This window comes from Blastomyces gilchristii (genome assembly GCF_000003855.2).
Source record: "Blastomyces gilchristii SLH14081 genomic scaffold supercont1.1, whole genome shotgun sequence".
Taxonomy (NCBI): Eukaryota; Fungi; Ascomycota; class Eurotiomycetes; order Onygenales; family Ajellomycetaceae; genus Blastomyces; species Blastomyces gilchristii.
The window spans coordinates 1,416,195-1,440,307 of NW_003101682.1; the positions used below are offsets into that span (position 1 = coordinate 1,416,195).

At 45.9% G+C, this 24,113-nt stretch overlaps 9 protein-coding genes across 13 annotated transcripts; 4 read left to right on the plus strand and 5 right to left on the minus strand.

Annotated features, from left to right (window-relative positions):
* Positions 1–44: 44 nt before the first annotated feature.
* On the minus strand, positions 45–5,874 carry BDBG_00217. 4 transcript variants are annotated; one of them, XM_031719789.1, is made up of 3 exons: positions 5,673–5,874; positions 4,168–5,602; positions 45–4,077 (listed from the first exon to the last, which is right to left on the minus strand). In XM_031719789.1, the coding sequence occupies exon 3, from the start codon at positions 3,258–3,260 to the stop codon at positions 2,034–2,036; it is 1,227 nt and encodes a 408-aa protein (XP_031575677.1). In that variant the 5' UTR covers positions 3,261–4,077; positions 4,168–5,602; positions 5,673–5,874; the 3' UTR covers positions 45–2,033. The 4 variants fall into 4 exon arrangements, with proteins under 4 accessions (XP_031575677.1, XP_031575678.1, XP_031575679.1 ...); XM_031719790.1 differs by lacking the exon at positions 5,673–5,874 and having other exon boundaries at positions 4,168–4,197; positions 4,430–4,453; XM_031719791.1 differs by lacking the exon at positions 5,673–5,874 and having other exon boundaries at positions 225–4,197; positions 4,430–4,453.
* On the plus strand, positions 4,360–4,620 carry BDBG_00218 (uncharacterized protein; the record flags this gene model as incomplete). Its single annotated transcript, XM_031719793.1, has 1 exon — positions 4,360–4,620. Exon 1 carries the CDS (start codon positions 4,453–4,455, stop codon positions 4,618–4,620), a length of 168 nt encoding a protein of 55 aa, XP_031575681.1. The 5' UTR covers positions 4,360–4,452.
* A 1,660-nt stretch (positions 5,875–7,534) lies between the features above and the next one.
* On the minus strand, positions 7,535–8,288 carry BDBG_00219 (uncharacterized protein; the record flags this gene model as incomplete). Its single annotated transcript, XM_031719794.1, has 2 exons — positions 7,535–8,076; positions 8,156–8,288. 2 exons carry the CDS (start codon positions 8,286–8,288, stop codon positions 7,535–7,537), a joined length of 675 nt encoding a protein of 224 aa, XP_031575682.1.
* Positions 8,289–9,524: 1,236 nt separating this feature from the next.
* On the plus strand, positions 9,525–11,116 carry BDBG_00220 (uncharacterized protein). The gene is made up of 2 exons (XM_002628928.2): positions 9,525–9,645; positions 9,819–11,116. The coding sequence occupies exons 1-2, from the start codon at positions 9,537–9,539 to the stop codon at positions 10,145–10,147; spliced, it is 438 nt and encodes a 145-aa protein (XP_002628974.2). The 5' UTR covers positions 9,525–9,536; the 3' UTR covers positions 10,148–11,116.
* A 1,232-nt stretch (positions 11,117–12,348) lies between these two features.
* Positions 12,349–15,450, minus strand: BDBG_00221 (vacuolar endopolyphosphatase). Its single transcript, XM_002628929.2, has 2 exons — positions 15,028–15,450; positions 12,349–14,956 (listed from the first exon to the last, which is right to left on the minus strand). Exons 1-2 carry the CDS (start codon positions 15,146–15,148, stop codon positions 13,014–13,016), a joined length of 2,064 nt encoding a protein of 687 aa, XP_002628975.1. The 5' UTR covers positions 15,149–15,450; the 3' UTR covers positions 12,349–13,013.
* Positions 15,451–16,205: 755 nt separating this feature from the next.
* On the plus strand, positions 16,206–18,881 carry BDBG_00222 (uncharacterized protein). The gene is made up of 8 exons (XM_031719795.1): positions 16,206–16,602; positions 16,730–16,757; positions 16,891–16,925; positions 17,019–17,158; positions 17,338–17,353; positions 17,434–17,536; positions 17,708–17,727; positions 17,835–18,881. The coding sequence occupies exons 1-8, from the start codon at positions 16,561–16,563 to the stop codon at positions 17,958–17,960; spliced, it is 510 nt and encodes a 169-aa protein (XP_031575683.1). The 5' UTR covers positions 16,206–16,560; the 3' UTR covers positions 17,961–18,881.
* Positions 18,338–19,343, minus strand: BDBG_00223 (uncharacterized protein; the record flags this gene model as incomplete). Its single annotated transcript, XM_002628931.2, has 2 exons — positions 18,338–18,820; positions 19,107–19,343. 2 exons carry the CDS (start codon positions 19,341–19,343, stop codon positions 18,338–18,340), a joined length of 720 nt encoding a protein of 239 aa, XP_002628977.1.
* Positions 19,344–20,115: 772 nt separating this feature from the next.
* On the minus strand, positions 20,116–21,145 carry BDBG_00224 (endosomal cargo receptor; the record flags this gene model as incomplete). The annotated part of the gene is made up of 4 exons (XM_031719796.1): positions 20,116–20,133; positions 20,248–20,435; positions 20,605–20,809; positions 20,945–21,145. 4 exons carry the CDS (start codon positions 21,143–21,145, stop codon positions 20,116–20,118), a joined length of 612 nt encoding a protein of 203 aa, XP_031575684.1.
* Positions 21,146–21,466: 321 nt separating this feature from the next.
* BDBG_00225 lies at positions 21,467–23,585 on the plus strand. Of its 2 annotated transcripts, XM_002628933.2 has the most exons (3): positions 21,467–22,437; positions 22,518–23,192; positions 23,355–23,585. In XM_002628933.2, exons 1-3 carry the CDS (start codon positions 22,333–22,335, stop codon positions 23,565–23,567), a joined length of 993 nt encoding a protein of 330 aa, XP_002628979.1. In that variant the 5' UTR covers positions 21,467–22,332; the 3' UTR covers positions 23,568–23,585. The 2 variants fall into 2 exon arrangements, with proteins under 2 accessions (XP_002628979.1, XP_031575685.1); XM_031719797.1 differs by having other exon boundaries at positions 22,518–23,585.
* Positions 23,586–24,113: the final 528 nt, after the last annotated feature.

Sequence of the window (24,113 nt, forward strand, 5' to 3'; positions counted from 1 at the left end):
GCCCGATGGTTGAACCTAGCTGGCCGTCCTGAGAGGATCGATGCAGATATTGAAAAAGGTCTCGAGATAAAAGAGCCTCTAGGTTAGGGGTACTTATATGTAGACCACTAGCCCAGCTTGGGCGTGCTCCGCATGCTGCTTAAACTACTCGTCTATTTTTCCTTAACCAATTGGAGTACCTCTGATTTTGATATCCAAACCGCTGTAGATATAATTTTTGCAGAGTAACCGTTCTCGCAGAATTGTTCTAAGATATATAATAAACTGCTTCGATTATCGAGCATTCGAGTGTTTACGCCAGTCTACATGAGGACGGCCTTCTGCGCAAGCAATGCACCTTGTTCCAATGCCAATAGTACCAGCGGAAAGCTTGTTCGATCCTTGCAACCTATCCATTATGCTCATCAATCTAAAAAGCACCTCATTTTGCAGACAGAGCTCTGAAACCTCCAACCAAAGGCTGAGCGTAATGGACTTTTACCCCCCTACTGGCGAACACGGGGCTGCGGGACAAATACCGCTGGGGCTTGTTTGTCGACCAAAACAACAACACGGGCGTCCTATGCCATCGAGCGCTAGTAGGACTGGAATGGAAATTAGTCACTGGAACCGCAGAAAGTGGCAGAATCTCTTCATCAGCTACTCGTGCTCGAGATTGTGGCATCGGTTGTGTCAATGGCCAACGGATTCAGGAATAGAGACCTGCGTTTGGCATGTCGATGTTGAAGGGGAATTCACCTGTCGAACGTGGCTTTTGGTGGCGGTTTACCAACCTGCCCTTCGGTGGTATGGATGGTATATTGGCTTGCAGCCGGACTGGGCCTATGTCAGTAAAATCAAGGAGGGGATTGAAGAGACTGGCTCAAAGATCGTTCGACATGGGGCACAAGCACCCTAATTTACAGTGAGATGAGAATGCAATAAAACTTCAAATTGCTAAGAGCGCTGTATTCGCCTGATACCCCTTTGATTTTGGGAAATTGTGATGGGATAAACTTCATTCAGTCTGAACACCGGTATTGGCGAAGCCTGACAGATGACCTCCGTCCCTCATTGGAACATGTAGCGGGATGGACAACTCCCATCTCTAGTTTCCAAGGCGGCCGAAGATTATTTATATCATTAGGAAGCCGCACTACACACTACTAGTTCGGCTCCCCATCATAATATCTCCGGGTCCACCCATCCAGTTCTAGTTGGCTTACATTGATTCCATTAGTTTCCGCAGGAGCGATGACCTAGACAGTCTCAGAACTGCCCAGCAGAACTTCATTTTTTTAGGGTTTTATCAATTGAGGATAAAACCTGCATAAGAGATCTCAGATAGCTTAAAAGGAGGGGGAATAAAAAAAAAATCGGATGACCTGATGAAATTTTTGATGAGAATTATTCCTTGAGAGTGAATAAAAAAAAAAAAAAAATCCAAATACGGAATATAAATGGCCCTTTTGCACATAACAGAACTCTCACATCCTGGCGTGGGAATCAAGAGCAATGCAAGTTTGGGAGGAAGTTATGAGTTTGTATACGAAAGACCACAAAAACGTAAGACAAAAGACACATATGGTAATGGAGTTGCTGCAGCGCTTTCCAAGATTTTCATCGCCGGCCTGTACACCGGCCTTCCCAGCTGGGGATTTTTTTTCCAAATGCGGACTTGAGGAACAAAGTGAATCCATTTTTGCATGTACCGTATATCCCACAAAATTTTTGTCGTAAAACACGGTTCCTGCGGGGAATATTACCGGAGATAGAACCTAGGGAAAGGGAAAGGGGCCGCTTTAAGGGAGGATATCAGATGATGGCTGCCAAAAAACCAAAATGCTTTTCCGCTGGGGTATGGAAATAAGTTTTTGTGTATTCCAAGAGGGTAGGTGAAAATATGTACAGCATCATCGGTCTGGGATGGGGTTCTGGCGACAGTGTAGGTATAGTTCCAAAAATATGTATAAGGTGAATTAAGTTATTATAACCTTCTATAGCTCAGGAACAAAAGAAAAGGAAAGACCAAGAAAATATTGGCATATTGACTATTAGATCGGATTCGTCATAGTAGGAGTGGGAATTGCGGGAGCATGTGCATTCGAGGTAAGCACTTTAGTGGGGGTTCCGCGTGTGGTCGGAGTCCGCGGTTGGTATTGTTGTTGGTAGTGGTGCCGTTGTCGAGCAGCCCCACTGCTGTCTTGCTGGGTACCTGGAGTGCTTCCGCCGCCCGGTGTGCTACTGCCTCCTGCACTACTAGTTTTACCTCCTCGTTTGACCATTTTGCCTAAGATTCCCACCAGCTCGGCGGCGTCTTCAAAGCTCTCATCATCCATGCCTTCCTGCGCATTGTAAACGTCCGCAATTGCTTGTTTAGCTAGGCGTCTACATCCGTCAGAGTCGTGAAGGCAGTCATATAGATATGCTGCATATTCAAGCTTGACTGAAAGTCTAACTGGGTGAGAGCCTGGGAGGAGGTTGTCTGCAAGTTGTGCTACGTCACTGAAGCACGCCGTGGCCATTGGGGTATAATCCAGAGCCGGGAGGATGAAGGAAGCTGCAATCTTCGTCGGTCTAACGGCTGGCAGGCCTGGTGGATGCAGGTGTGTACCCCCAACGGGGCCTCCTTCCGGTATGATGGGGGGTGGGGAGGCGGCGATGGAATCTCGATTCGCGTTTGGGGATAGTTTTGAACCTCTTTTAACCCCATTACCATTCTCCATACCAGAGCCTCCATTTGGGAGATGCAGTTGCGAGCCAGAAGGAGGGAGACTTCGAATACCCGATAGATGGATGCTTGGCTGATTATGGAAAAGGACGAAAATGTGGTAAAAAGATGCTCTGAGTTTGTGGGCTAGTACTTTTAGCTCGACATATGCCTCGGCCATGGGGAGAACATATTGCTCTGTGATCACTAATCCCTCGCGTGATAACCACAGTATGTGGTGGTAGAGTTGTAACGATTTGGTTTCTCTTGTAGGGTCAAGTCGTCGGAGCTTGCGAGCGCGAAGGAGCTTTTTGGAAAGGACTACGGAAAGGCCAAGGAGCTTGTATAGCATTCCAGAAAGGTAGGCATTTTCACGGGCGGTGCTGGCCGCGAAGAAGCCCAAAAACTTTTGGTCAACTTCAGAGGAGGCCATCCATATAGCGAAACGAGGAGTATTGTCTGAGTGATCCCACTGATGTGAAAGGGCGATCAGTTCTTCTGTAATTTCGGAGTCTTCAGGTAAATCTAACCCATTTTCAATTGGGATATGGTTCATGATTCCTTGATTCATGCTAGGAACGACGGGGAAAGGGAAACGACGATGCTGGAAAAAGAATTCAAAAACAGGTCAAACAAAAAGGCAATCAGCAGTATTAAGTAGCACAATGAAACATTGCAGACCCAATTAGAGAAAATTTTAATAAACCATTATGGTAAAGGTAAGTTGGAGACCTTGACCTTAAAATAGCTCGGCGGCAAACGGGGGAGATGTTTGAAACACGACGTGCACAAAATAAAGCGGGCGCGCTTACCTGACTCTGCGGTTATTGGTTCAACACCAGTGCTTAAGTTTGAATATACCTAGGTAATGTCTCAATACCCCAAAATATTGTTTTGTTGGTTCCAAGAAATGTTGAAAGGAGAGAGCGCTTAGGATTGAAAGGTCCGTTGTGATCATCTAACAACCCAAATTGAGGACGAGAGTTCGGCTCTAATAAGTGTTTTTCCCTTTATTTTGATCGGAAAGGGCCGCAGGAACAGGTAGATGGCTAAAAATATTAGTCGTACAATGCGTAATCTGAAGGTCTTGACAGAATGAGTGAATGTCGTTAAAAGTTGATCGTAGGAAACCGTAAATTTCGTTGACTTTTGAAACTGCCGTTGGGACTGGTGGCCAGAAGGAATGTGTGTTTTTTATATAAAAACGTATTTATGGTACAGCTGATATCAAGACGTGTTAAAATATCTGTGTCGGCCGTGAGGTATATGAAAGGATCGTGTGAGGTTGGTTGGCTTGTTTACAGTACAAGGGAAGGAGAAATCCGAGTGCAGAAGCCGGAACAAAAAAAAAAAAAAAGAAAGAAAAAAGAAAAGGGACGGCTGGAGCTCTGGACAACCTGTCAGCTTCCATAGCTATAGCTATTATATATGTATGGCTGTTACTCTGAACAGCGAGATATGACAACCCAATGACATACCTCTTCGATGTAGTTCGTTCTGCAAACTGGCTACAAACCGCCGATTCGTCAGAAGGGTTCAGAAGCTCAACCACTAGTACGATTGATGGCCAAAAAGTTGCCCGTAGGGGGCGGCAATGCAAAACAGGGGGTCGTGACTTGTACAGCAGAAAAAATTCGTGATTCATTGTTTTGCAATTGGGCGCAAGAGGGCGTAGATAGACAGGATGTTGTTGCCAACGCAGAATGCCAGTGATATAAATGAGGGGTTGAAAGGACTTACAAAAACTAGCGGATCAGAACAAGATGAAACAAGAAAACATGGCGATTGAAAAAGACAAAACAGGAGGAGAAAAATGGGCACGAAGACAGCCCCCAATGGCCGCTGAGCGAGTGTCCGTCAATCGGTCAGTCTGGTGTCGTTGGTCGTCGTCGTCGTCGTCGTCAGTGTCGACGCCGCAGAAAGGCGGATGATGAGGTCGAAGCAGCAGCAAGGCGACGACGGCACTAGCCCCGATCTAGCGGCGAGCTACAACGATAAAGGATATTTAGTTAAAGGGAAGAGAGGAGCTTTTTGTTATCAACCACCGCCGAAGCAGTCTGCTCGCACTGTCTGGTATTTTTATTTTTTTTGTTTTTATTTTGTTTCTCTAATTGCATTCCTCTCCGCTCTCGTGCCTCCATCCAAGCTTTCCTCGTTAAAAATTAACGATGCGGTGCGGAGTTATGGGCACAACCTTTTTTTTTTTTTTTTTTTTTTTTTTTTTTGAATCGTGCGCCCGCTGGGCGAAGGATCTCCCCGAAGAACGATGGCAACGAACAAGTTGACAGCAGTGGCAATTTACGCAGTAGTATGCAAACTGCGACACAACGGACAAGCCGTACTGCGTACAGCGTACAGCCTCGCCGCATCTGATATGCCGGCGAAGGAACAACTCTGGCACGACTGTTGAGCTGGTCCTGCAGGTAGCATGCACGCCAAAGCGAACTAGAGCCGTCGCAAGTTACGTGTCAATGCCAGAGCATTTCATTTTGATCCAAGGACCCTCTTAATCCTGGCCGGCTTTGGCTTGGTAAGACCTTGCCCTAAACAAGGTTCAAGCGCTGGCCGAGAAAACGGGGAAAATCATGGCAATCTCCACGAAAATCCTAGTGGATGAGGAGCCTTGTCAAGGCGTCAGGATTCTTCTCGAAAATGACGTTGGAAAATATGAGGACGTCCCATCCCATCCAGGAAGAAAAATCAGCGGACTGGGGAATGAATAACCTGCCCAGACTTTGGGGCATGAGATGAAGGTTAGTGCGCTGTCAAATAGTTAAGTTACCTTCTAGCTCGTAGTTACCACAGATTCGGTTTGCCCAGGAAGAAAACGCCCTCTACATAACCACCCGGAACATACGCTGCGTAAAGTCAACATCAGGATACGATAATTCCGTCCAAATCGGACGCTTATTTCTAAGTGCGAGATGATTAAAATAATCAATCACTCCTTTCTCATTCAAAAGCGGCTCGAGAGCGTGGATACCCTGTCGTGCGCATTGCCAGCGTGGCACTTGCAAGAAACCTATGAGGGACGAAGCGCGCATATTGAAGTTCCTGCGACACACCAGCCGGACGCAGATTTGAAAGTTATCTATATCTTCGGCATGTGGCACTCTAGGACCTGCCTCAATATTCGCATATCCGAATAAGGATATTTATCCATAGAGTTAAGAACCAACCTCGCTGCATACCCAGGTTAACCGGCACTAGTCACAGCAAATCATCTTGGTTTGGGAAGAATGAGGCCGAACATATGCAAGTCCGGAACAACCTTGAGTCCAGCCACAACCCGTGACTGATGCCAACGCAACCAACAGGCTATCTCCAACAGCTCGCGACTTGCTACAGCCACATATTCTTTCAACGGCAGAATCCAGCTAGCATTTCTTAATACCTCGTTCCTCCTTCAGCTCTTTATTCCCTCTCAAATCTAGACCACGTTATAGGCGGAATTCGTGCTAATTCTATCCAAACTCCCTATAGCCAGCTTACTCAACTGTTTGAGCAACTGGAATGGCATGAAGAATGGTGTTCGCAGGCCTTTGATCGAAAAAGTTAGAACTTTTGAGGGTGGCGCACCTCTGAAAAGGCGGTGAAACCACCACCAAAGATTCTGTATGCCCAGTTAGCTGCCCTCAACAATATAATCAATCCTGAAGCCCAATGGCATGGGCATTGGCTTTATTTTTCCCTTTCTTGTTCACACAAAAACCGACCAATCCCAAACTGATAGGATTACTCCGTACATTACTCCGTACATCCTCTCGCCAATCACCTATTAGCAGCCTTCTTGGAGGCTACGGTTCGAAACACTGATTGGTATGAAAAATCAGAATGGCTGAGCATTCAAAAACGCCTAGAAGCCCAGACGTGAAAACACCCAAAGGAGACGTCCATGCCATCATCGATAGCACCATACGGAGTACAGTTCAGTCAAAGATAGTTTGGGCTAAGTAACATTATCAATGTTGAGAACTTTCCTTCGCCAGTCTCGCACCGAGCCTCAAACATGGCCATGGTCACTTCCCTAAATGTTTTAGGGGTGATTTTTGAGTATTCCGCAGAGCAACTATCTTGGTCGAAGTGATTCTTTCCTCCAGATTTTTGACGATCTCGGCGTTGTACCCTCTGCGGATGTTATACTGAGATTCACACATGGCTCAAAAACATAATGATGAAATATCATCGCCGAGTCGAGGTCTTTTCATTCAATATTTCGCTACTCTGCACAGAGCCTTCCTACAAAATACTGCCATGAGCATCCAATTCAGATGTTATTTACTGAGGATCTTGTGACACAGCGCTCTTTGCCAATTTAGAGAGGGCGGGTGTCCAAACATGTACAATTTGGCCAATCTTCTCTGGCTTCATTATCTCCGTTTCATGACCACAATATGGATAGCCATTTATCCGGCCATTCAAGGAACTTATGTTGAAGGGAGATCTGACCTGTCCAACATTCTGTTCTCCCTAAGCACTAGGTGCCTCATTGATATATAATCTCCACAACAACGACAAATTTACAAACACGCAACCCACAAGTCCTACACTTAAGGATGATATCACAGCTGAGGCAAGTAATATGACCAACTTGATTGTTCACCTTTTCTATTCTTTTCTTTTCACTTCAGCCTAGCAGACAAACTAAACACCTCCATCATACGTCCCTGAATAGTAGCTTTAAATGCGAAGCCCCAAAAACTCAGAACAATTTAATCCCAGAAAGAAAAGGTGCTGGCACCCGAATCATACGCCCAATCCAAGACATTGTGCAAGCCAGATTGCTCCTAATCCATTCCCATCGTCTATCTCGTTCTCTTTCCCTCGTCATGGTTGTTAGGTTTCCTACCAAATGGATGACTGATATACGCAACCACGCGTCTCCCGCAATGCGTCACGGATAATCCGTTCAGCGTCATTTTCAGCTTGTACGAGAGCTGCGTAGGCTGCCTCCTTTTCCGGCCCTTCGGGAGTCATGTCATACCGGAGCTGCACCAACCGAAGACGATCTTCTGTGTCATAGACAATAGCCGCGAACTCATCGTCCGCCATGAGGAATCTTCCCCGGCGTTGAATTGCCTCTCCAGAACGATTAGTCGCAACGAACACCTGCGCGTCAATTCTTCGTTCGTCATGGAGGATCCACTCTATGATTTCCAGGTCCTCTGCGAGTGTCCAGTCTGGTGTCCCATCTATAATCCCCGATCTCCACGCTCGAGGAAGCTTGTTCCTTATGCGAAGCTCGGCCAGATGGCTTGCGATGGAGTTCGCAGTACGCCCATTGCTCCCCGGTATGTTTTGGGCCAGCCATTCGTTGCTATTTTGCTCAATGGTATTGACAATCAGCCACATCTCTTCTTCCTCGGTCCACCTCGCACCTCTAGGACCTATTCACCCGGGGGGATTATTAGCCTTGACGTCCTCCAGTAGTAACCTAAGGTCAGATTTGTGTGAAACAATTTTTACGTACCTGAACGATTGGTACCGCCCGACGCCTCACCAGTCTCCTGTACATAGCCAATCTCAGCAAATAGTTATCATAATAAGCAAAGTCAAGTAATCCATCGATACTCACAAGTTGGTCATTACTGCTTGCCATGTCAGCAGATGTTATCGAGCTAATATGGAACTAAATCCCTATACAGAGAAGCCTAGCTACTTAGAAAAACCGGCCTATTTCGAGTTATGGTGTTATTTAAGGGGTATTCGAACGTACCGGAAGCTGCGTGTTCAGCTAAGCTAGAAAAATTGAATGTTGGCTTTTGACGTTGGTTTCAGCACTGATTTTCGATAACGATTGATCAATCTGGTCGATACTTTGACTCTAAGAGCAATAGCGAGTTACTCGAGTGGCATCAAGCCTATATATATTCACAAACCCTCTCGTGGCCTATGACAACTGCACCAGGAGGTCCGTCCATTCTCTTTAGTTCTCGAACAATGCCCCTTCATATCGCGACGAGATATGAATATACCAGCGTGCTCGCTTTGACAAGAGAGCAGCATAAAGGGATATCTGATCAAAACCCAAGCGACTCCATTTTACTTGTTTCTACAATGAAGTGCCGTCATTTTCAATGGGCACGCTTCCCAGATTCGTCGCCGTAAGAGATGAGAAGCCCGCTTTGTTCGTCTAGGTAGATGACATTGGCCATTGTCCTTTCTTTCTTTCCGCCTTTACCAGGATGGGCCTTTCAACAACAAAGCAGCGGGCTACCATGCCCGTACCTTCTTTCTCTGGCTCACATTTAGAAAATAAAAATGGATGCAGCGGGGCAGTTTACGCGAGCAAAATGACTTTTTCTTCCAGAAAACCTGAAAGGTGACCGCGGACACTGAATGCCCTTTACGGATTTGGCGGCTGGGGTTAGTAGGGCGCGGAGAGAAACATGTTACCCTCATTCAGCAATATTTCCTTTCAAGTGTGGAGACATCCCATTTAAGTATCAATAACAGAGACGGCCCTTAGCCACCCCGATCAAAGCGATGGCCCACGCTCATTACAACCTAAAGGTATGAGGGCGGGGCATTCTCCTCCACTCCAACCTTTTCAGTTCTCTCTTTGCCTTAGCACAATGGCGCATTACCTTCTCCAACCAATTGTGCAGGTTCTATTCAATGAAAGGATAGAGAGGTATCTACGACATGATAAAACTCTAAAATCTTCTCAATGACCATTCGTACTACAGAAATATACTACTCCATACGTACATGATGGATGAATCTATCTATTCTAACTAGGTAATAGGAACCTCTCTGGCCGCAAGCAATCCTAACTGAACATGTCGGTGAACTGGATATTCTGCCCAGGTTTGGCATTGTATTCTGCGCAATGAGATGGTAAATAATGCCAAAAAAAAACACGAAAATCTCCCCCCAACCCATGACAGCTGCGTTACTATGTTCCCATATTGTAACACATGGTGCTCTCTGCCCATCCTCGTCATTCAGGTGTGGTAAGTTTGGTTCGTCCGGTTACTAGACACCTGACATGATTATAATATGCTTAGAGCAACGCAGCGGAATTAAAGACGGGAATAGCGGTGGAGCATAAAAGTTTTATAGGTATCATTTAGAAGCATATCCATTGGATATATATATCTAACGGTCCCAATATCAAGTTCTATAGAGGGAAATAAGCAACATAGCAGGGGAGAGCAGGCAGTCGTTCCATTTCAGGAGAGATCACTCCCAAAGGAACCCATGCGTAATGCAAGCTTCAGACACCGAAGAGACTTGAGCCGTCCACATCCGACACACAAAATTGTCCTGGCCTGCTGGACTAGACCGAACATTTCTACTCTCAACACAGGAGCTGCAGATCTCGGAACCTTATCAGCGTATGGGTCGATTCTGCTTTTACTCGCAGCACAGAAAGCCGGGAAGTCGGCGGAGACAGAAATCGACAACTACTCGTCCCAGGCAGGACCTGATGCGGTGTCTGTGATTACCTTTTGAGCTGGCCTCTTCTCCCGCCACCGTCTAAGACTGTCAAAACGCTGTAAATTTTTGATATATTAGAAGATTGCAACGTCGTTGGCGAGGGTCCTAATTCTTCAAGTAGCCCGCTACTTGGAAGCACCCCCATCACAGCTCCACGTCGGATTGGAACCGTACGGTTGAAGTTCTTTATAGACGGACATTTTTCTTTCATTTACTTTTCCCCCATTAGCTATCAACCTATATCATGAAGAAAAGGGGGCAGAGGGAAAATCTCACCTGCAATTCCATGTCATGAAGAAGAAAGTTCCCATTCGGTATATATATATATATACCAGGAAAAAAGGCAAGGCAAATATATGAACCATAAAACAATCCTAGAGCATTCCAGGGAGCCAAAATCCTCTCGGAATTTGACGCGTTCAGCTCCCTTTGGCTGGGTTGGAAATAGTTTATAACTGTCGTGTGATGAAGGTAGCAATGGAACCTGATATATCAATTTGATGCGATATAGGTTGGTCACCACCAACGAGGAGCGAACAGGTATAAATAGAGCAGACCGGATGCGATGAGGTGGCCATTTTTTGTTCCATCCGGTAAAACCCGTGTCCATAAGTCATCACGTTGTCGAGGAAGGTGAATCTTGCTCCGGCCATAATCTCTCCTCCCGCTCCTACTTAGCCTTCGAGATCCCCAGCCCCCGAGCACAATCACGCCGCTTCCCTCCCTCCTTAGGCCGGCCCGCGGCCATACCCACACGCAAAGCCATACCCATAATTTCCTGCAGCCCGTCGGGGCAGTGGAAGACTGATGGCGGGACCAGAGGGCATTCGCCCCCACCCTGCCACCGAGGCAGCCACTGCAGGGGGGGGCTCTAGGCGGGAAGTTTTTGCAGGGAGATGAGGGATAAAGGCGAAAGTTCGCGACCGGGATACCGATCATAAATATATATAAGATGAAGAGAGAATAAATAGGAACATATAGATATAGGTAACGATGGTGTATAGAGACTGTCCCTGAAAGCAGCGTGTTAGGTATAAGGTTCTGCATTAATTGATATGTAGGGAAAAATAGTGAAAGGGGGAATGGAAGCACCATAGAACATACCAGCCAGACTGTCCGTTAGACAAGTGCCATCATATGGTTCAGGGGAAGAAGTATTCCACCAGTTCAGTCTTGACAAGGGCAAGCACTGTCATTGTCACTGACTTCTTCGATCTTGATCTCTGGTTTGACCCTGATGTTGAGTGGGTTAACAGCGCCGCGAAACAGTCTTTTTCTTAGATTTATGATTGAAACTATCCCGATCCTCGAAACGGACAGTATTTGGAAGATCGAGATCATGTATCGAGTTGGATGGATATATTGGATAGTAGACTTGCATATGGTTATGAACGTGGCAAAAGAGTAGAAGCGTATGCCGCATCTGCTTCCGCATATGCATGGGCATCTGCTATATATATATATATATGTATATATCAATGTATACACAAACTTGGCAAGTGGGCATCTCGCGACTCCAGATAGGAGGAATGCCGCGGGGGAAAAAAAGGAGGAGAGGAGCGTTGGGAGATGGGAGATGGGAGTACTTATATCCAATTCCAGGCCAGCAGAGTTGCCTTTCACTATTGAAGTTGAGACTGATTTATCCCTAGTGACTTTCCATAGGGATCATAAAAGGTGCATTATAAGAGCCCTATCTACTTTGAAGAATATGCATTCACGGGTGTCTGGGGTGGATTATGGTCAGGCTTCACCTCAAGGTCCATCTTAGGAACCCAGAGCAGTAAATATGTATGTAGCCTTAGCAATCCATCTCATTGTCAGAACCAATCAATGGACGCCTAGGTGGTAGTTACAGAGGCCAAAGCAGTTGTCCTTTGCAATTCAACTGGAAACATGCAGGTAATGTGTCATGATGTGAACACTACTAGGAATGGCCCATTGCATCAATGATATAACATTTACCTGCTTGCCCTTGGTCTTTTCCCAGGGCATATTCGGTGAAATGATGAGATCGGAGTGTGTGACACACTCCACTTCACTATCCTGAACTAATTTTTCTCGGAAAGCTGCTCTCAGGGCCCGAAACAGCTCGGCGTCATACATTGAAAAGTCCAAACTTCCGGCAAGGAGAGCTGCGCGAAAGAAGGCAAGCTCTGAAAGTCAAACATCGTCATCTAGATCCTTCAAGGATTTTTGCATGATAGATAGCTGATTTGTGGATAAGCATCTAGCCGAAGGGGTACGTACTTCAAAGCTCGCATGGGTGAGGAAAGTCAAGCTTAGGCATCTGCGAAATGTATAGCATTCTTTGTACCAGGAAAAGGAAAGGGAAAGGAGACAAACAAAAGAGAATGAGGGAGATGAAAAGAAAAGAAGAGACACTTCTAACCTTTCACCAGTTATCTGTAATTTTCCCTCAGTCAATCTATATTGCATGTCTCTGTCAACAGTACTTGTTGACAATATATAATGAGTAGTGAGTTGATTAAAAGTCTAGCTGCTACATGTGTGTATTGTATTTAGTGAATGTCTCTAGATTATAATTAATGCAAGAAAATATATCCGGATTAAGTTTCCAAGGAATGCAAATGAGAAGTAGAAATATCATCGTAAACATAGATCGAACGTCGAGATATATACATAAAGAAATTGCGAGAAAAGAAAAAGTCGCTCAAATTATGAAGAAACGGGACATAAAACCAAAATAAACTGCAGCCTTCAAAGGAATTTTCAAAATGTATATGTAACGGACATCCAAGGATTGATTATACAAAAAGAAAAAGACATGCCTACGCCACAAAGATATAGCCGGAAGACAGAAGGGAAAATGAAGAATCTCGGGAATTATGCCAGAACGATACTGTTGCGTAAAGCTTGTTCACGTGTTACCATTGACAAACCCAACGAATGCTCGCCGCACGAACACAGACCAAAGACTCTCACGAGACTTCGTCACTAGCAGCGATGGTTCCAACCGGGTGCATCGGGAATCCAACGACGGGTCTTCATTTTCGTTTACGGGCCATTCATCTCCTTTTCCTTCGCCTGTTGGTGGTATCTCAGCCTCCCCATCCGGACAACCAACAATATTATCATTAAGAAGCACATCTGCTTTCGTTCCCTTCCCGCTCGATCTCTCCTTCTCCGCAATCCCTCTCGCCAGATCCAGGTAGCTATTAACCGTCAAATCCTTCAGGTTATATGCCCTATCCGTTTTGGTATCATAAAACACTTCGAAGGAGATGTTGTTTGGCTTGTGGGCGTCGCCAGATTTTCTCGAACGGTACTCTCGCCAGCTGAGGTGTTTCTGATCGTGGAGTCGATCAGTTATCGACATTATAGTTTCGACATTCTCGAGCTCCGTTAAATTGAAAAAGTACTGCGTATATGAAAGAAGTGTGAACGGCTGGTTCGAATACGCTGGCCCTGGTGGTGCTGTGGGAGATGGGGGTTCGGGAACTTCAAACTTTGGCTTCTTCGGCTTCTTCTTCTTTTTCTTACCCTTCTTTTCATCTCCCCGGGACGGATCCTGAGCACCAACATCAGGGTCATTAAAGAGCGGTAATGTTTGCTGTGGCGGTTTTCCTTTATGTGCAGTTATTTCCGACCAGAGCACGGCGTTTTCTAACCCGGATATATTGTACTCGATGACGCGCAAAGTCGGATAGTAGTTCGGAATGATGCTGGGTGATACCAGAGATACGCTGTATCTTTCCGCCCAAGGTCCACCAATCTCCTCTAAATATTTTCTCATTTCCTTCTTTTTGCCCCTGGTGTTCACATCCAAAGCTGAGCCAAAACCAAATTCGTCGTTAAGCTGACTTTTATCATCGAAATGCACGGAAGATGATGCACTAGGCGGAGACGGTAATTGTGACCAAGCATGCCTCAGATTCGTTAAATAATTCATCCGCGCTTGTACGGACACCACCTGATCATCCCGGTTGCGCCGCCTTACCCGCGTGGGTTGAGATTCCGTTCCTTTATCACCGATCTTAAGATCGTTGCTATCCTGGAACATAAAATGATCAATATTCATGTGTCCAAACATGCTGGCAACGATTACATCGCGGTATTGCTGTAGCCAGAGCGTATACTTCTGCCAGCATGTTGCGTCCCAATTCTCCTTGGAGCTTGTTCTAGCTGGGGGCACGTGTCCAATTAGAATTGCCTTCATATTCCGTTTCCTCATAAACTGGAGCTGGACTCTCAGCCACTCCATGTGCTCATACCCGGGGTCGTCTCTATGCGCGCATCCGTCAACAGCGCTGTTTGAGCCATAGAAATACATCGTATTAAGGCTAATAACAGCCAATTTGTGAGGAATAACCTCCACATAAAACCAACCACCTTGAACGAATGAATGGCGCTGTTCCTCAGGAATAAAGTTGTCCCAGATGCGAGCAAACCTCTTAGTCCAGTGGTTAGGACCCTTCTTCAAGATATTATGGGGCATTATATCATTATTTCCGATTGTAGGGACGACCGGAATTCGCATTCCCTTTTTGTGTTCGTCCGATTTAGAAAAGATATCATGAAACTTGTCGGCCAGCAACTGGTTCATATGAAGAATCTCTTGCTCCGTGCGAGGAATTTTTTCATCATTGTCATGACGTGCCGAATCGCCCGTCCAAACAACGAAGTCGATCGAGTGTGCGAGGTTTTCTTGAATCCATGCAAATGTCGCGTTTACCAGTGTAAGAGGGGAGTCGCAGTTGGAGCCGACGGTTCCGTAAAAGCCTGCATTTCCAGATCCTCGATGACATTCATGATCCCCATCGGTATTGGAATTCGGTTTGTAGTTCGTATCGGCGTGTATATCTTCATGACCAGCGTCAGTATCTATCTTTATATCCACGTGTTACGTGCGCGGAACACTGGCGATAACCCACCAGTGATATGTAAAAAACGGCCATGAAGCTTCCGTGTTTTGGCTTCGCCTAGGTCATTGCCAGCAAAAGCTCGCAACGGCCAAGATGCTAGAAGCGATATAGCTAGGGCGAACTTGACCATGGTCCCTTCACTCTTCTTGGCTGGCAACGCTGCCAACTCTGCCAGCAGCTCGAGAGCATTTAATAGGATCTGCAACTTGAAAAGAAATCTAAGGCGTCAAACAAAAAGAGATTTCAAATAAGCAAAACAGCCAATAATACTTTTTGGTACACTCAACATCATCCAGCTTCATCAGAAGGAGAATAGGATAGGATATATCCCAGTCGAATTGGTCTCATGCCAGACATCATTTTTTTGCACTGTTAAGATATCATCATCATGCCTCGATGTCGCTTTCAAATATCGCCGCGTCGGAGCTGTCAGCTGGCACCAGTCCGAAACGGGTAACTTAACTAATTAACTGGGTTTTGTGTCATGTGACTTATTTCCACTGCCGAGGTCCCGTACAGAGGAAGAGTCGGCCTCCTCAGATGTTTGATAGTGTGAATGATTGCTTTAACTGTAATTGAAGTTGAGAATAGAGCTGATTTGATACATATGAAGAAGATTGAGAGAAAACTTTCTGAGATCTCTTATGAGAACTTTTGTTGATCTTTTAACCATGAATTCTAGCCATTTGCTAGCCATTCTGCAACCTCTACTCCGTACTCCGTACTAATAGTGCAGAAGCAGTCAAGGGCTTGCCTAACCTGATGAAGGTGAAAAGATTGATTGTATATACAGTACTAGGGCATCCTACCGACAAACTATCAACAGATCTGAGTCTGCTGAGATAGGTCCAAGCTGATCTCATACAATCATTCAGAGTCCATCTCTTACATTGAGAATGGGGAATTTTGTACAAGTCTTCGAAAAATGAGAATTTGCAAATGTAGATAAAAGGCTCATGATGGGGAGGAAATGCAGTAAATAGACTCATTGGCGAAATATTTTTGATATAGCAAATATATCAAAATGACAGAGGAAGCAGAAGCAGAGTGTGTCAACTTACTCAGATGGATGGCCTCTAGGATAGTATGAATTGCAATTAATGGAATCAAGACTTGAACATTGCTCCCCGTCTATAGGATGACCTCAAGCAATCAAGGTCCCTTTTTTCGCCAACTTGCGTCTCCTCAGCTCTTTGCCACTAGTTAGGTCGAAAAGACCATGTAGAGATGCCCCCTCCCACAGAGCCTACCGTCACACTTGTAAGATCAAATCAGATCTAACTGTGCACAGCATGCCAAAACCCATTTTTTATGTATTAAACAATTATTACATTGTTGGTGTTGCACCAAGCCGAACACATGAAATCCATAGGGGCGGGGGATAGTTGTGGGGCTAGTAAATATGTTCGCCTATCTGCCACCATTCCAAGATCTCAATGTTTCCCCTCGTTATTGTCCATCGCGATTTATACTTCTCCACACATACTATACTCTCTTCCATCGCAATAGTCAAGAAGAATTGATCTCATAAACGACACAACCATGGCAGACTTCCCAACCCTCGAGCCAGCATTTACGATGCAGGTAAGTTGTACCCCGCATCATCATGCCCCTATGTTTGGAACCTTCACGACTACTATGTGAGATACAATCCAGATAGAGAGAAGTATGCTAACAAAGTCCCCGTTTAAACAAATAAAAATATAAGTAGGTCAAAATTCAACCTCCAACTGAAGTTGGTAAGCTACCTTGAAGCTCCTTTTATGTCCCGTCCCGCCCGGTGGATTTGAATCAACCAACATCCCAAAGCAAAAAGTAGACGAACCTTTTCTCATACCTTAGACCTTAACTTATCAAGACTCGGATAAACAGGAAGTGTTGCACGCGGCACCAAGCTTATGATTACGGTAAACATATATTCCCCCCCCAACGTCCCCCAGGAAGGGACCTAGCATTTAGAGAAGAGTAGAGAGGCTTATTTATCCTCCCATATCTTCTAGCCCATGATCGCTGGAACCATCAAAAGTGAAGCCACATTCTCCCCAGCTCTCAATGGCGAGTTTGTCGGTCAGGGTAACGATTATATTCACGTCGATCCTGATGGGAAGCATTTGAGACTTGACGCCCATGGAGTTATCAAGTATGTTTGTCTCCTGATTCGTCGTGGCTGCGGAGACTTGTCCATGCATATCCCGCCTTTCACCGTCCGGCGGTCTGCTCGAAGAATTGAGAAAAGGAAGAGAGAAGGAGGGGGTGTTAAAGTTGGCATGAACAAACTACAGACGCAACGAGCTAACATACCTTCTCACTACGTTCAAGGACCACAGATGATGCGGTAAGATTTCACATTCGTCTCCGGGCAAGATTCAGATCGGTTATAATCTCAAAGCTAATAGGTAAAAACGTGACAACTAGATCATCTACCTCAACTATACTGGTATCGTCGATATGACCCCAGACCTGCAAGCGATCTTAAGTGGTAAATCTGAGTCAACGGTGACTCCATTTGGAAATTCATGTACGTTCTCCAAAAGGGTTCCTTGCATTCGGCCGTTTGTTATCTGTGCAATCATTTTTTTTTTTTTTTTTTTTTTTTTTTTTTTTTTTTTTAGCATCTTCTTTTGAGCCGTTCATATATCTTCAGGAATTTCAAATGCGAAAATCCAGCTAACCAACGTGCGAATCGAAGTTATCCATCTGACTTTCGAGGTAAGGATTGCATGCTATGTGTCATCTCGCAAATACAGAAGAACAACATGCGCAAAACCCTTACATCCGCTGTTCAAGAAACTGCCTAACTTAACAAATCCAACTAGACCGGCGATGCAAAGTACGCCAGCCTCGAAACGGGCGTATGGGTTGCCGCCGGGCACTTCATCTACGAGAAGGGTAATCCCCCCGTCGTGGAGTACAAAGTTAGCAAGGTTACCCACATGTCCTAAAGACCTGAGAATGGACTGGGCCGCGATGGAAATGGTCTTTTCTTTTTCCGTATATTTTGCGCTTATAACGTATAAATGTATGATACGGGTGCGACCATAGCTAGTCTCCAATATTGTGCCTAGGATGTTCACGCCTTGGCGTAGAAATTGATATTCTCAATGTTCAAATCATGTATGTTGCAAGTACTCCGAGATATATGGAATGCCAAAAGTGCCGCTGAAGCAAGACGAAGTGCAAGGGATATAATATATCAGTCAATTGTCCTAAAATAGAAAAACTAAATATGACAAGAACAGCCCACTTCCTCCACAAAGAACTCCCAATAATAATAATAATAGCAGTCGGAATCATAATCGGCATATAAACAACCCCATCCTTAAACCAACAACGGCCTTCTCTCCTCCTCAACAACAAAAACAAGCCTCCTCTCCCCTCCCCTCTCTACCCACCGTCTCGTTCCACGATCACGCTCACGACCATGATCACGCCCACGACCATTACCATTACCATTACCATATCCATATCCATAACCATAACCATAGCCATGATCACGCCCACGCCCACGACGAACACCATACCCATAGTCATACCCCCACGTCCTCCCCCGATCCCTCCTCCAAACCTCCGCAGCCCTCCACCCCTTCCTTCCCAGCACAACACCACACCACCCCACAAGCACAAGCGCAAGCGTACCCAGCACCGAAACCACACCGGTCAGGAGCGTGAAGGTGCTGACGTTGCAGCCGAGCGGGGCTGCGCGAAGCTCCCAGCGCTCGCGGGCGGCGAGAGGGCAGATGGCGGAGGAGGTTAGTGGGGCGAGGAGGGGGAAGAGGGAGCGGTTGGGGACGCAGGTTGAGGACTGGGGAGAGGAGTTAATTAGTTGATTTTTTTTGGAGGTTTGGAAGGTGGGAAGAGTCAGTGGGATGGGATGGGGCGGGACGGATGGGGATGGGGGGAGCGGGGTGGGTTAGATCATAGGAGGTTAGGTAGGTCGAGTAGAAAAGAAAACATCAAGGCGATAAATAACAAACTGTGTAATAAGTTGCAAATAAATATGTAAAGAGATTCTACAGCACCCACAAGAAATAAAGTCATTCAGAAAAAGTAAACCAGAAATAAAAATAAAAATAAAAAGTAACACTTACGCCAGGACACCAACTACACTCCACCGACGCCTTCAGACATGACCCGCACGACTGCTGCTGCCAACAGATATAAAACAATGGGTCCTCATCCTTGCCGTCACCGCCGCGACCATCTCGATGCTTTGGACGATGTCTTCTCAGGAACTCCGGGGAGATCTCTAAGGTTGAGTTTTTTTCGCTGGGGAGATGCAGCTCAAGCGCCGCTGCTGGCGCTGTTGCCTCCGTCACTTCCACCATAATGGACATATATGGGCGTCAGTCAAGTTGCGGCGGGAGAATGGATTTATAATCTATTCTATGTAGGTTATATATTTGAGATATATAGGAGACAGATAGGTTAATATAGTTATCCCCTTGGGATAAGATGAGAGTTATTTCTTGATCAGAGTGTTGAGCAGGTTGAATGCTAGATGTTGGGGATGGTATTCGCTTCAAATCACCCGTAAGGCTGAGAGGTTATTTAACCATTAATATTTGTTCCAAACCAGCGCCAAGGTTGCACCGCAAATGAGAACGTGATATCCGTGGGCTAGATCGCGAACGAGCGAACATTTCCATACATAGCATGTTGTTTCTCTTTTTCATTATTAGTTTCATCCCAAAAACCGGGTAAGGGTTAGAGTAGCATGGATCACTGCTTCCAAGCTGAGTGTTCGCAGTCGATGGCATGGACAGAATATATATATATGGCATCGCACCAGAGAGCAAAGCACCCGCCCCCGCCCCCTCTGAAATGAAATAAAAACAAGTTGTCAAGAATAATAGCTATATTATACAGCCTTGACAAATCCACGTAATAACTAAATACCATTACCCATAGCATGGACATATAGGCGTGGAAGGAAATACCCCCTGTTTTCATTAGGATGCAAATAAAAAGGTAGTATAATGATCTTTTGGTTTTTCCATTCCGCTTCTTCATAATGACCAAAAAAAAAAAAAGGCTCATGTCAGATGATAACTATAATAAAAACAGAAATATTGAGGCCCCAGAGAGCAAAAGTCCGAATCAAACCACGCGTTTAACCTATTATCAAAAAAGCCACCCAGATTAGCACATAGAGAGCTTTCTACAGAAGCACATATATGTTTGTGAAGCAACAGCAAACAAACATGCGAACTAAGCTCAAAATTAACTCACCTCAAAGAACCGCTTCAACCACCAGACCTGGAAAATGCCCTCGCCAATGATAATAGCCAGCTGGAAAATACTCCACCATTTTACTCGGCCGTTGGTGCTCTCGGCGGTGTTGCGGTGTGTGCGTTCCCGAACGACAATGTACGACTGCTCGTCTTTAACCTGCGACAGTTCCTCAGATAGGAGGCGAACTGGAAAAAATAAAGAAAACAGGGGGGAGATTATTAGCAAGTCTGTCCAACTCTTATAGTATTTTCACGTATAGCATTGCCAAGGGGGCTTCCGTGGAGGTAAAATTAAGGTGGGCCGTAGAGAAGGGAAATCGGGATGGGAGGTTTGTATAAATAGTCTCTATCTAACCTTCAGCTTCTAAGGGGTCGATGGGCACTTCTGATTCAGGGACATAGACCACTCCATGGACATTGAAGGAGACTTCTTTACTATTCGATGACCAGGCCTCGTTGCCGAAGCAGTAGACGTATTTGCCGTCACGGCTTGCTGTGAAAGAGTATTCGTCTGAGGAGGAGTATTTGTTGTACAGCCGCGCGCCGGAGGGATCCTCAACCTATTGTTTGGTGGGTTAAATTAGCAACGTGAAAGAGGTCTCATGATTTACGTATTTCTTGCATCAGCATTCTGTGTGAGAGAAAATCGGCATCGGCGATGAACTATGGGGAGTATATGGAGTTTCTTAACGCACCCAGAAGCTGACGTCGAGGTTCCCGCTGCCGCCAAACTCTCTGTCACCCGCTTGGAAGGTGACGGTCATACGGTCATCCTTGCGTAGGACCTCATGGAAGCATTCTCTCGAGTGTGCGCGGAGGAGAATGTTATGTGAAGAAGCAACCCCTATCCATCCCAGCAACGAGACCAGCACTGCGGCCGAAGAGAAGAATTGCATTGTTGTTTCCTTGTTCTGGAGACCAGGCGTGCAGCAGCCAGCTGAGGTTCAATTTGATTTTCAAGAGGAGGGTAGGAATCCGTCGGGAAGCCCCCAAGCTAACTGAAGACGTTGAGGAGCGTTGCTAATAGAAGTGCTGGGTATAATTAATTATTCGCGTTTCCCGAATAGCTGAAATCTGGCTGCTTTGCTCGTCGTCGTCGATGATTGGGTGCAGGATCGGAGATGCACTAGCGGTCTCTCTGGCCCGCCGTAGCACTGATTTAGCGGCAAAATGGAACCTACAGACGACAACAACAACAACAAAGGCCCGTATGGTATGGTAGTGTGTAAACCTCATGGACAAGCCGCACCACTCACACCAGTCCATCATCATGCATGACCCAGCAGCCCAAGCCCAACTATCTGTGGACAACTCATCACTACCTGCTACTTCCTTCATCTTGCTAACCTGTCAGCCAGAGGAGATTCCATGATGGGTTCGTGCTGAGGGGAAGACGGGAGGGGGGGGTGTTTGTGGGACGTGGGATGGGATGAGCTGGTTGTCGATATATGGCTCTGATTGCTCAGAGGGCCGCAAATATGCCAGATGCCAGACCCGGGCAGGGCAGTCATGCAGAGATTCCTAACTGACGACAGCAGTCATGTGTGGATATCCTGGATATATGTCTGCCAAAGGAATGACAAGCCATCGTTCGTCTGGGATATTTCTGTGTTGTGTTTGCTCTTCTGTTTTACAATTTACCGAGAGGAATATATTATTATATTGTATCACCGAATAATCTGGTGATTGATATTGACTGAGAAGAGATTCCTCTATATTTCTTTCTTCCCTTTCCATGACTATCCATCTTTTCTTTTGCTCAGTGAAGCTCTAAACTAGCAAATAATTGAATTTTCAAGGTTAATTGATACCAACCATTAAGGAACTCACTCCGTGTGTCTTGCTTGTGGACTCTCTGTTGCTATGTGACTTCCTGTTTGTTTTCCTCCTCATTGAAAAGACTCACTGTGCCTCTTCCCATACTCTCTCTCTCCGTCTCATACACACACAAACACAAACACACCCACATACATAATATATATCAATTCTTTCAGCCCATCCCCTTCTCCTCTGCCACCCGTCCATCGATTTTGGAAGCAACTGAGGCCCTGAGGTGTACACATAGGAAATAAACAGAAACAATATGCCTTCCTACACTGATGGCAGGGGCGGACTCAAAATCTCTTTTTCAGATGTCTTCAAGAGCTCGAAGACGATCCGGGAGGAGATGGCTGCGGCAGCTTATAAGGTGAGAACAATAACTTTGGCAGCAAGGCCCCGGGGGGCGAATATATCCACCGTTTTTCTAACAGTCAGAGCCTATTCTAGAAAGCCGCAGTAGCAGCCAAGGCTAAGAAAGCAACAGCGGAATTGGCTGCTCGCACCACAAAGGCTGGAGGATACCCAGGGGGCTTCCACAACGCATCCGCCCCGGTCATATCCCCCGGCTATCCTCCGCTAGTCTACGTCTCCGTTCCGCGCAGAGATGCCGCCCAAATGAATTGGAGCCAGTCCCCTACACAGTACCATGCCATTCCACAAATATCAGCCGATCAGGTGCAGACAAGCCAAACCAACACGGGTGCCAGTGCCAGTCCTACCCTTCAACAACAACAAGTGCAGCAGCAACAGCAACAACAGCAACAACAACAGCAGCAACATCAGCAACAACAGCAACAACAACAGCAGCAACATCAGCAACCACCACAACCACCACCGCAACTACCACAACAGGAGTGGACAACGGACGATGACGATACACTACGGCGATTGAAGGCGGAGGGCATGACCTGGAAGGCAATATCAACCTCCATGGACAGACCTGTACAGGCACTGAAGACTCGATGGGGCATAGTGCGGCCCGCGGTGGAATATCAGATCCAACGACCACACACCAGCGCCCAGTGTGAGACTAGCTCAAGATCACAACAGCAGCAGGCAGAGACACAAAGGAGACATGAGCGGCGAGTCTCATTCGCCGAGCCGCTTATCATGAACGGGAAGGTAACTAGTAAAGCCACTATCATGTCAAAATCAAATTTATTATAAATCCCTTTCCTTATATCCTGCATCGCCCCTCTTCCCCGACCACCGTCTCCACTCCAACCACACATCCAAATATCCCGTCTAACAATGCAACTGGAAACAATCAAACTATTATTGTAGAACGACACCACCTCGATCACCTACCCGCGCGCCCCGAAGAAGAAAATCCTCTACGTCGACGAGAATTTCAGCCTCGAGGAGATCCTGCTCCTGAATAAGCTGGCGGTGCAGTACGAGGAGGAGAAGTGGCTGCGGATCAGTTCGCGGTTCTATGATAAGACGGGCAAGCGACTTACGCCACAGGAGGCGAGGGAGCATGTGCAGAGGGGGTAGAGGTTTGGGGCATTTGTCTTTTTTTTTTTTTTTTTTTTTTTTTTTTTCCGTTTTTCTGCTCCCTTGTTTCTTTGTTTTGATGGTACTTACGGAGTCAGTACATGCTAAATATATCCATACATACGCAGTAACTTGTACATGATCAACACCACGTGGGAGCAAGGGGAGGGAGTACAGCATCGTTAGCCGACGCATACATAAGCAAAGACGTCGATGCAATGACACGGAAAGGCCAGGTGTGGCGAGGTAGCGTGGGTAGGTAGAGGTTACGATTAGTTTAACTACTTGGGGTTCCATATTCCAGGCTTTTTTTTTTTTTTTTTTTTTTTTTTTTTCCTGGCATGTTCGAGGGTAGAATGTGGGTATTCCGTACTTTGGCATTCTCTTTTTTATTTTCTTCTCTGACTTTTCCTTCCTAATAATAAATTGAGTAGGTTATCAATTGTTAGCGAACTACTTACTCCGTACTACTGTGTACAGCATAGTTGCACAGTGTCAGTGTGTCAATTGCATCTGTAACTATTCAGATTCTCAGATTCTGCCTTT

Bases quoted from the DNA above. Each gene is read 5' to 3' on its own strand.
- BDBG_00220 (XM_002628928.2), top strand. From the start codon at position 9,537: ATGCCAAAAAAAAACACGAAAATCTCCCCCCAACCCATGACAGCTGCG. The intron at 9,646-9,818 runs GTAAGTTTGGTT...CAAGTTCTATAG, and splicing joins ATCCTCGTCATTCAGGTGTG to AGGGAAATAAGCAACATAGC.
- BDBG_00222 (XM_031719795.1), top strand. From the start codon at position 16,561: ATGGCAGACTTCCCAACCCTCGAGCCAGCATTTACGATGCAG. The intron at 16,603-16,729 runs GTAAGTTGTACC...AAATATAAGTAG, and splicing joins AGCCAGCATTTACGATGCAG to GTCAAAATTCAACCTCCAAC. The intron at 16,758-16,890 runs GTAAGCTACCTT...TCGGATAAACAG, and splicing joins TCAACCTCCAACTGAAGTTG to GAAGTGTTGCACGCGGCACC.
- BDBG_00217 (XM_031719789.1), bottom strand. From the start codon at position 3,260: ATGAATCAAGGAATCATGAACCATATCCCAATTGAAAATGGGTTAGAT.
- BDBG_00221 (XM_002628929.2), bottom strand. From the start codon at position 15,148: ATGGTCAAGTTCGCCCTAGCTATATCGCTTCTAGCATCTTGGCCGTTG. The intron at 14,957-15,027 runs GTGGGTTATCGC...CTGGTCATGAAG, and splicing joins CCGTTTTTTACATATCACTG to ATATACACGCCGATACGAAC.
- BDBG_00225 (XM_002628933.2), top strand. From the start codon at position 22,333: ATGCCTTCCTACACTGATGGCAGGGGCGGACTCAAAATCTCTTTTTCA. The intron at 22,438-22,517 runs GTGAGAACAATA...AGCCTATTCTAG, and splicing joins TGGCTGCGGCAGCTTATAAG to AAAGCCGCAGTAGCAGCCAA. The intron at 23,193-23,354 runs GTAACTAGTAAA...CTATTATTGTAG, and splicing joins CGCTTATCATGAACGGGAAG to AACGACACCACCTCGATCAC.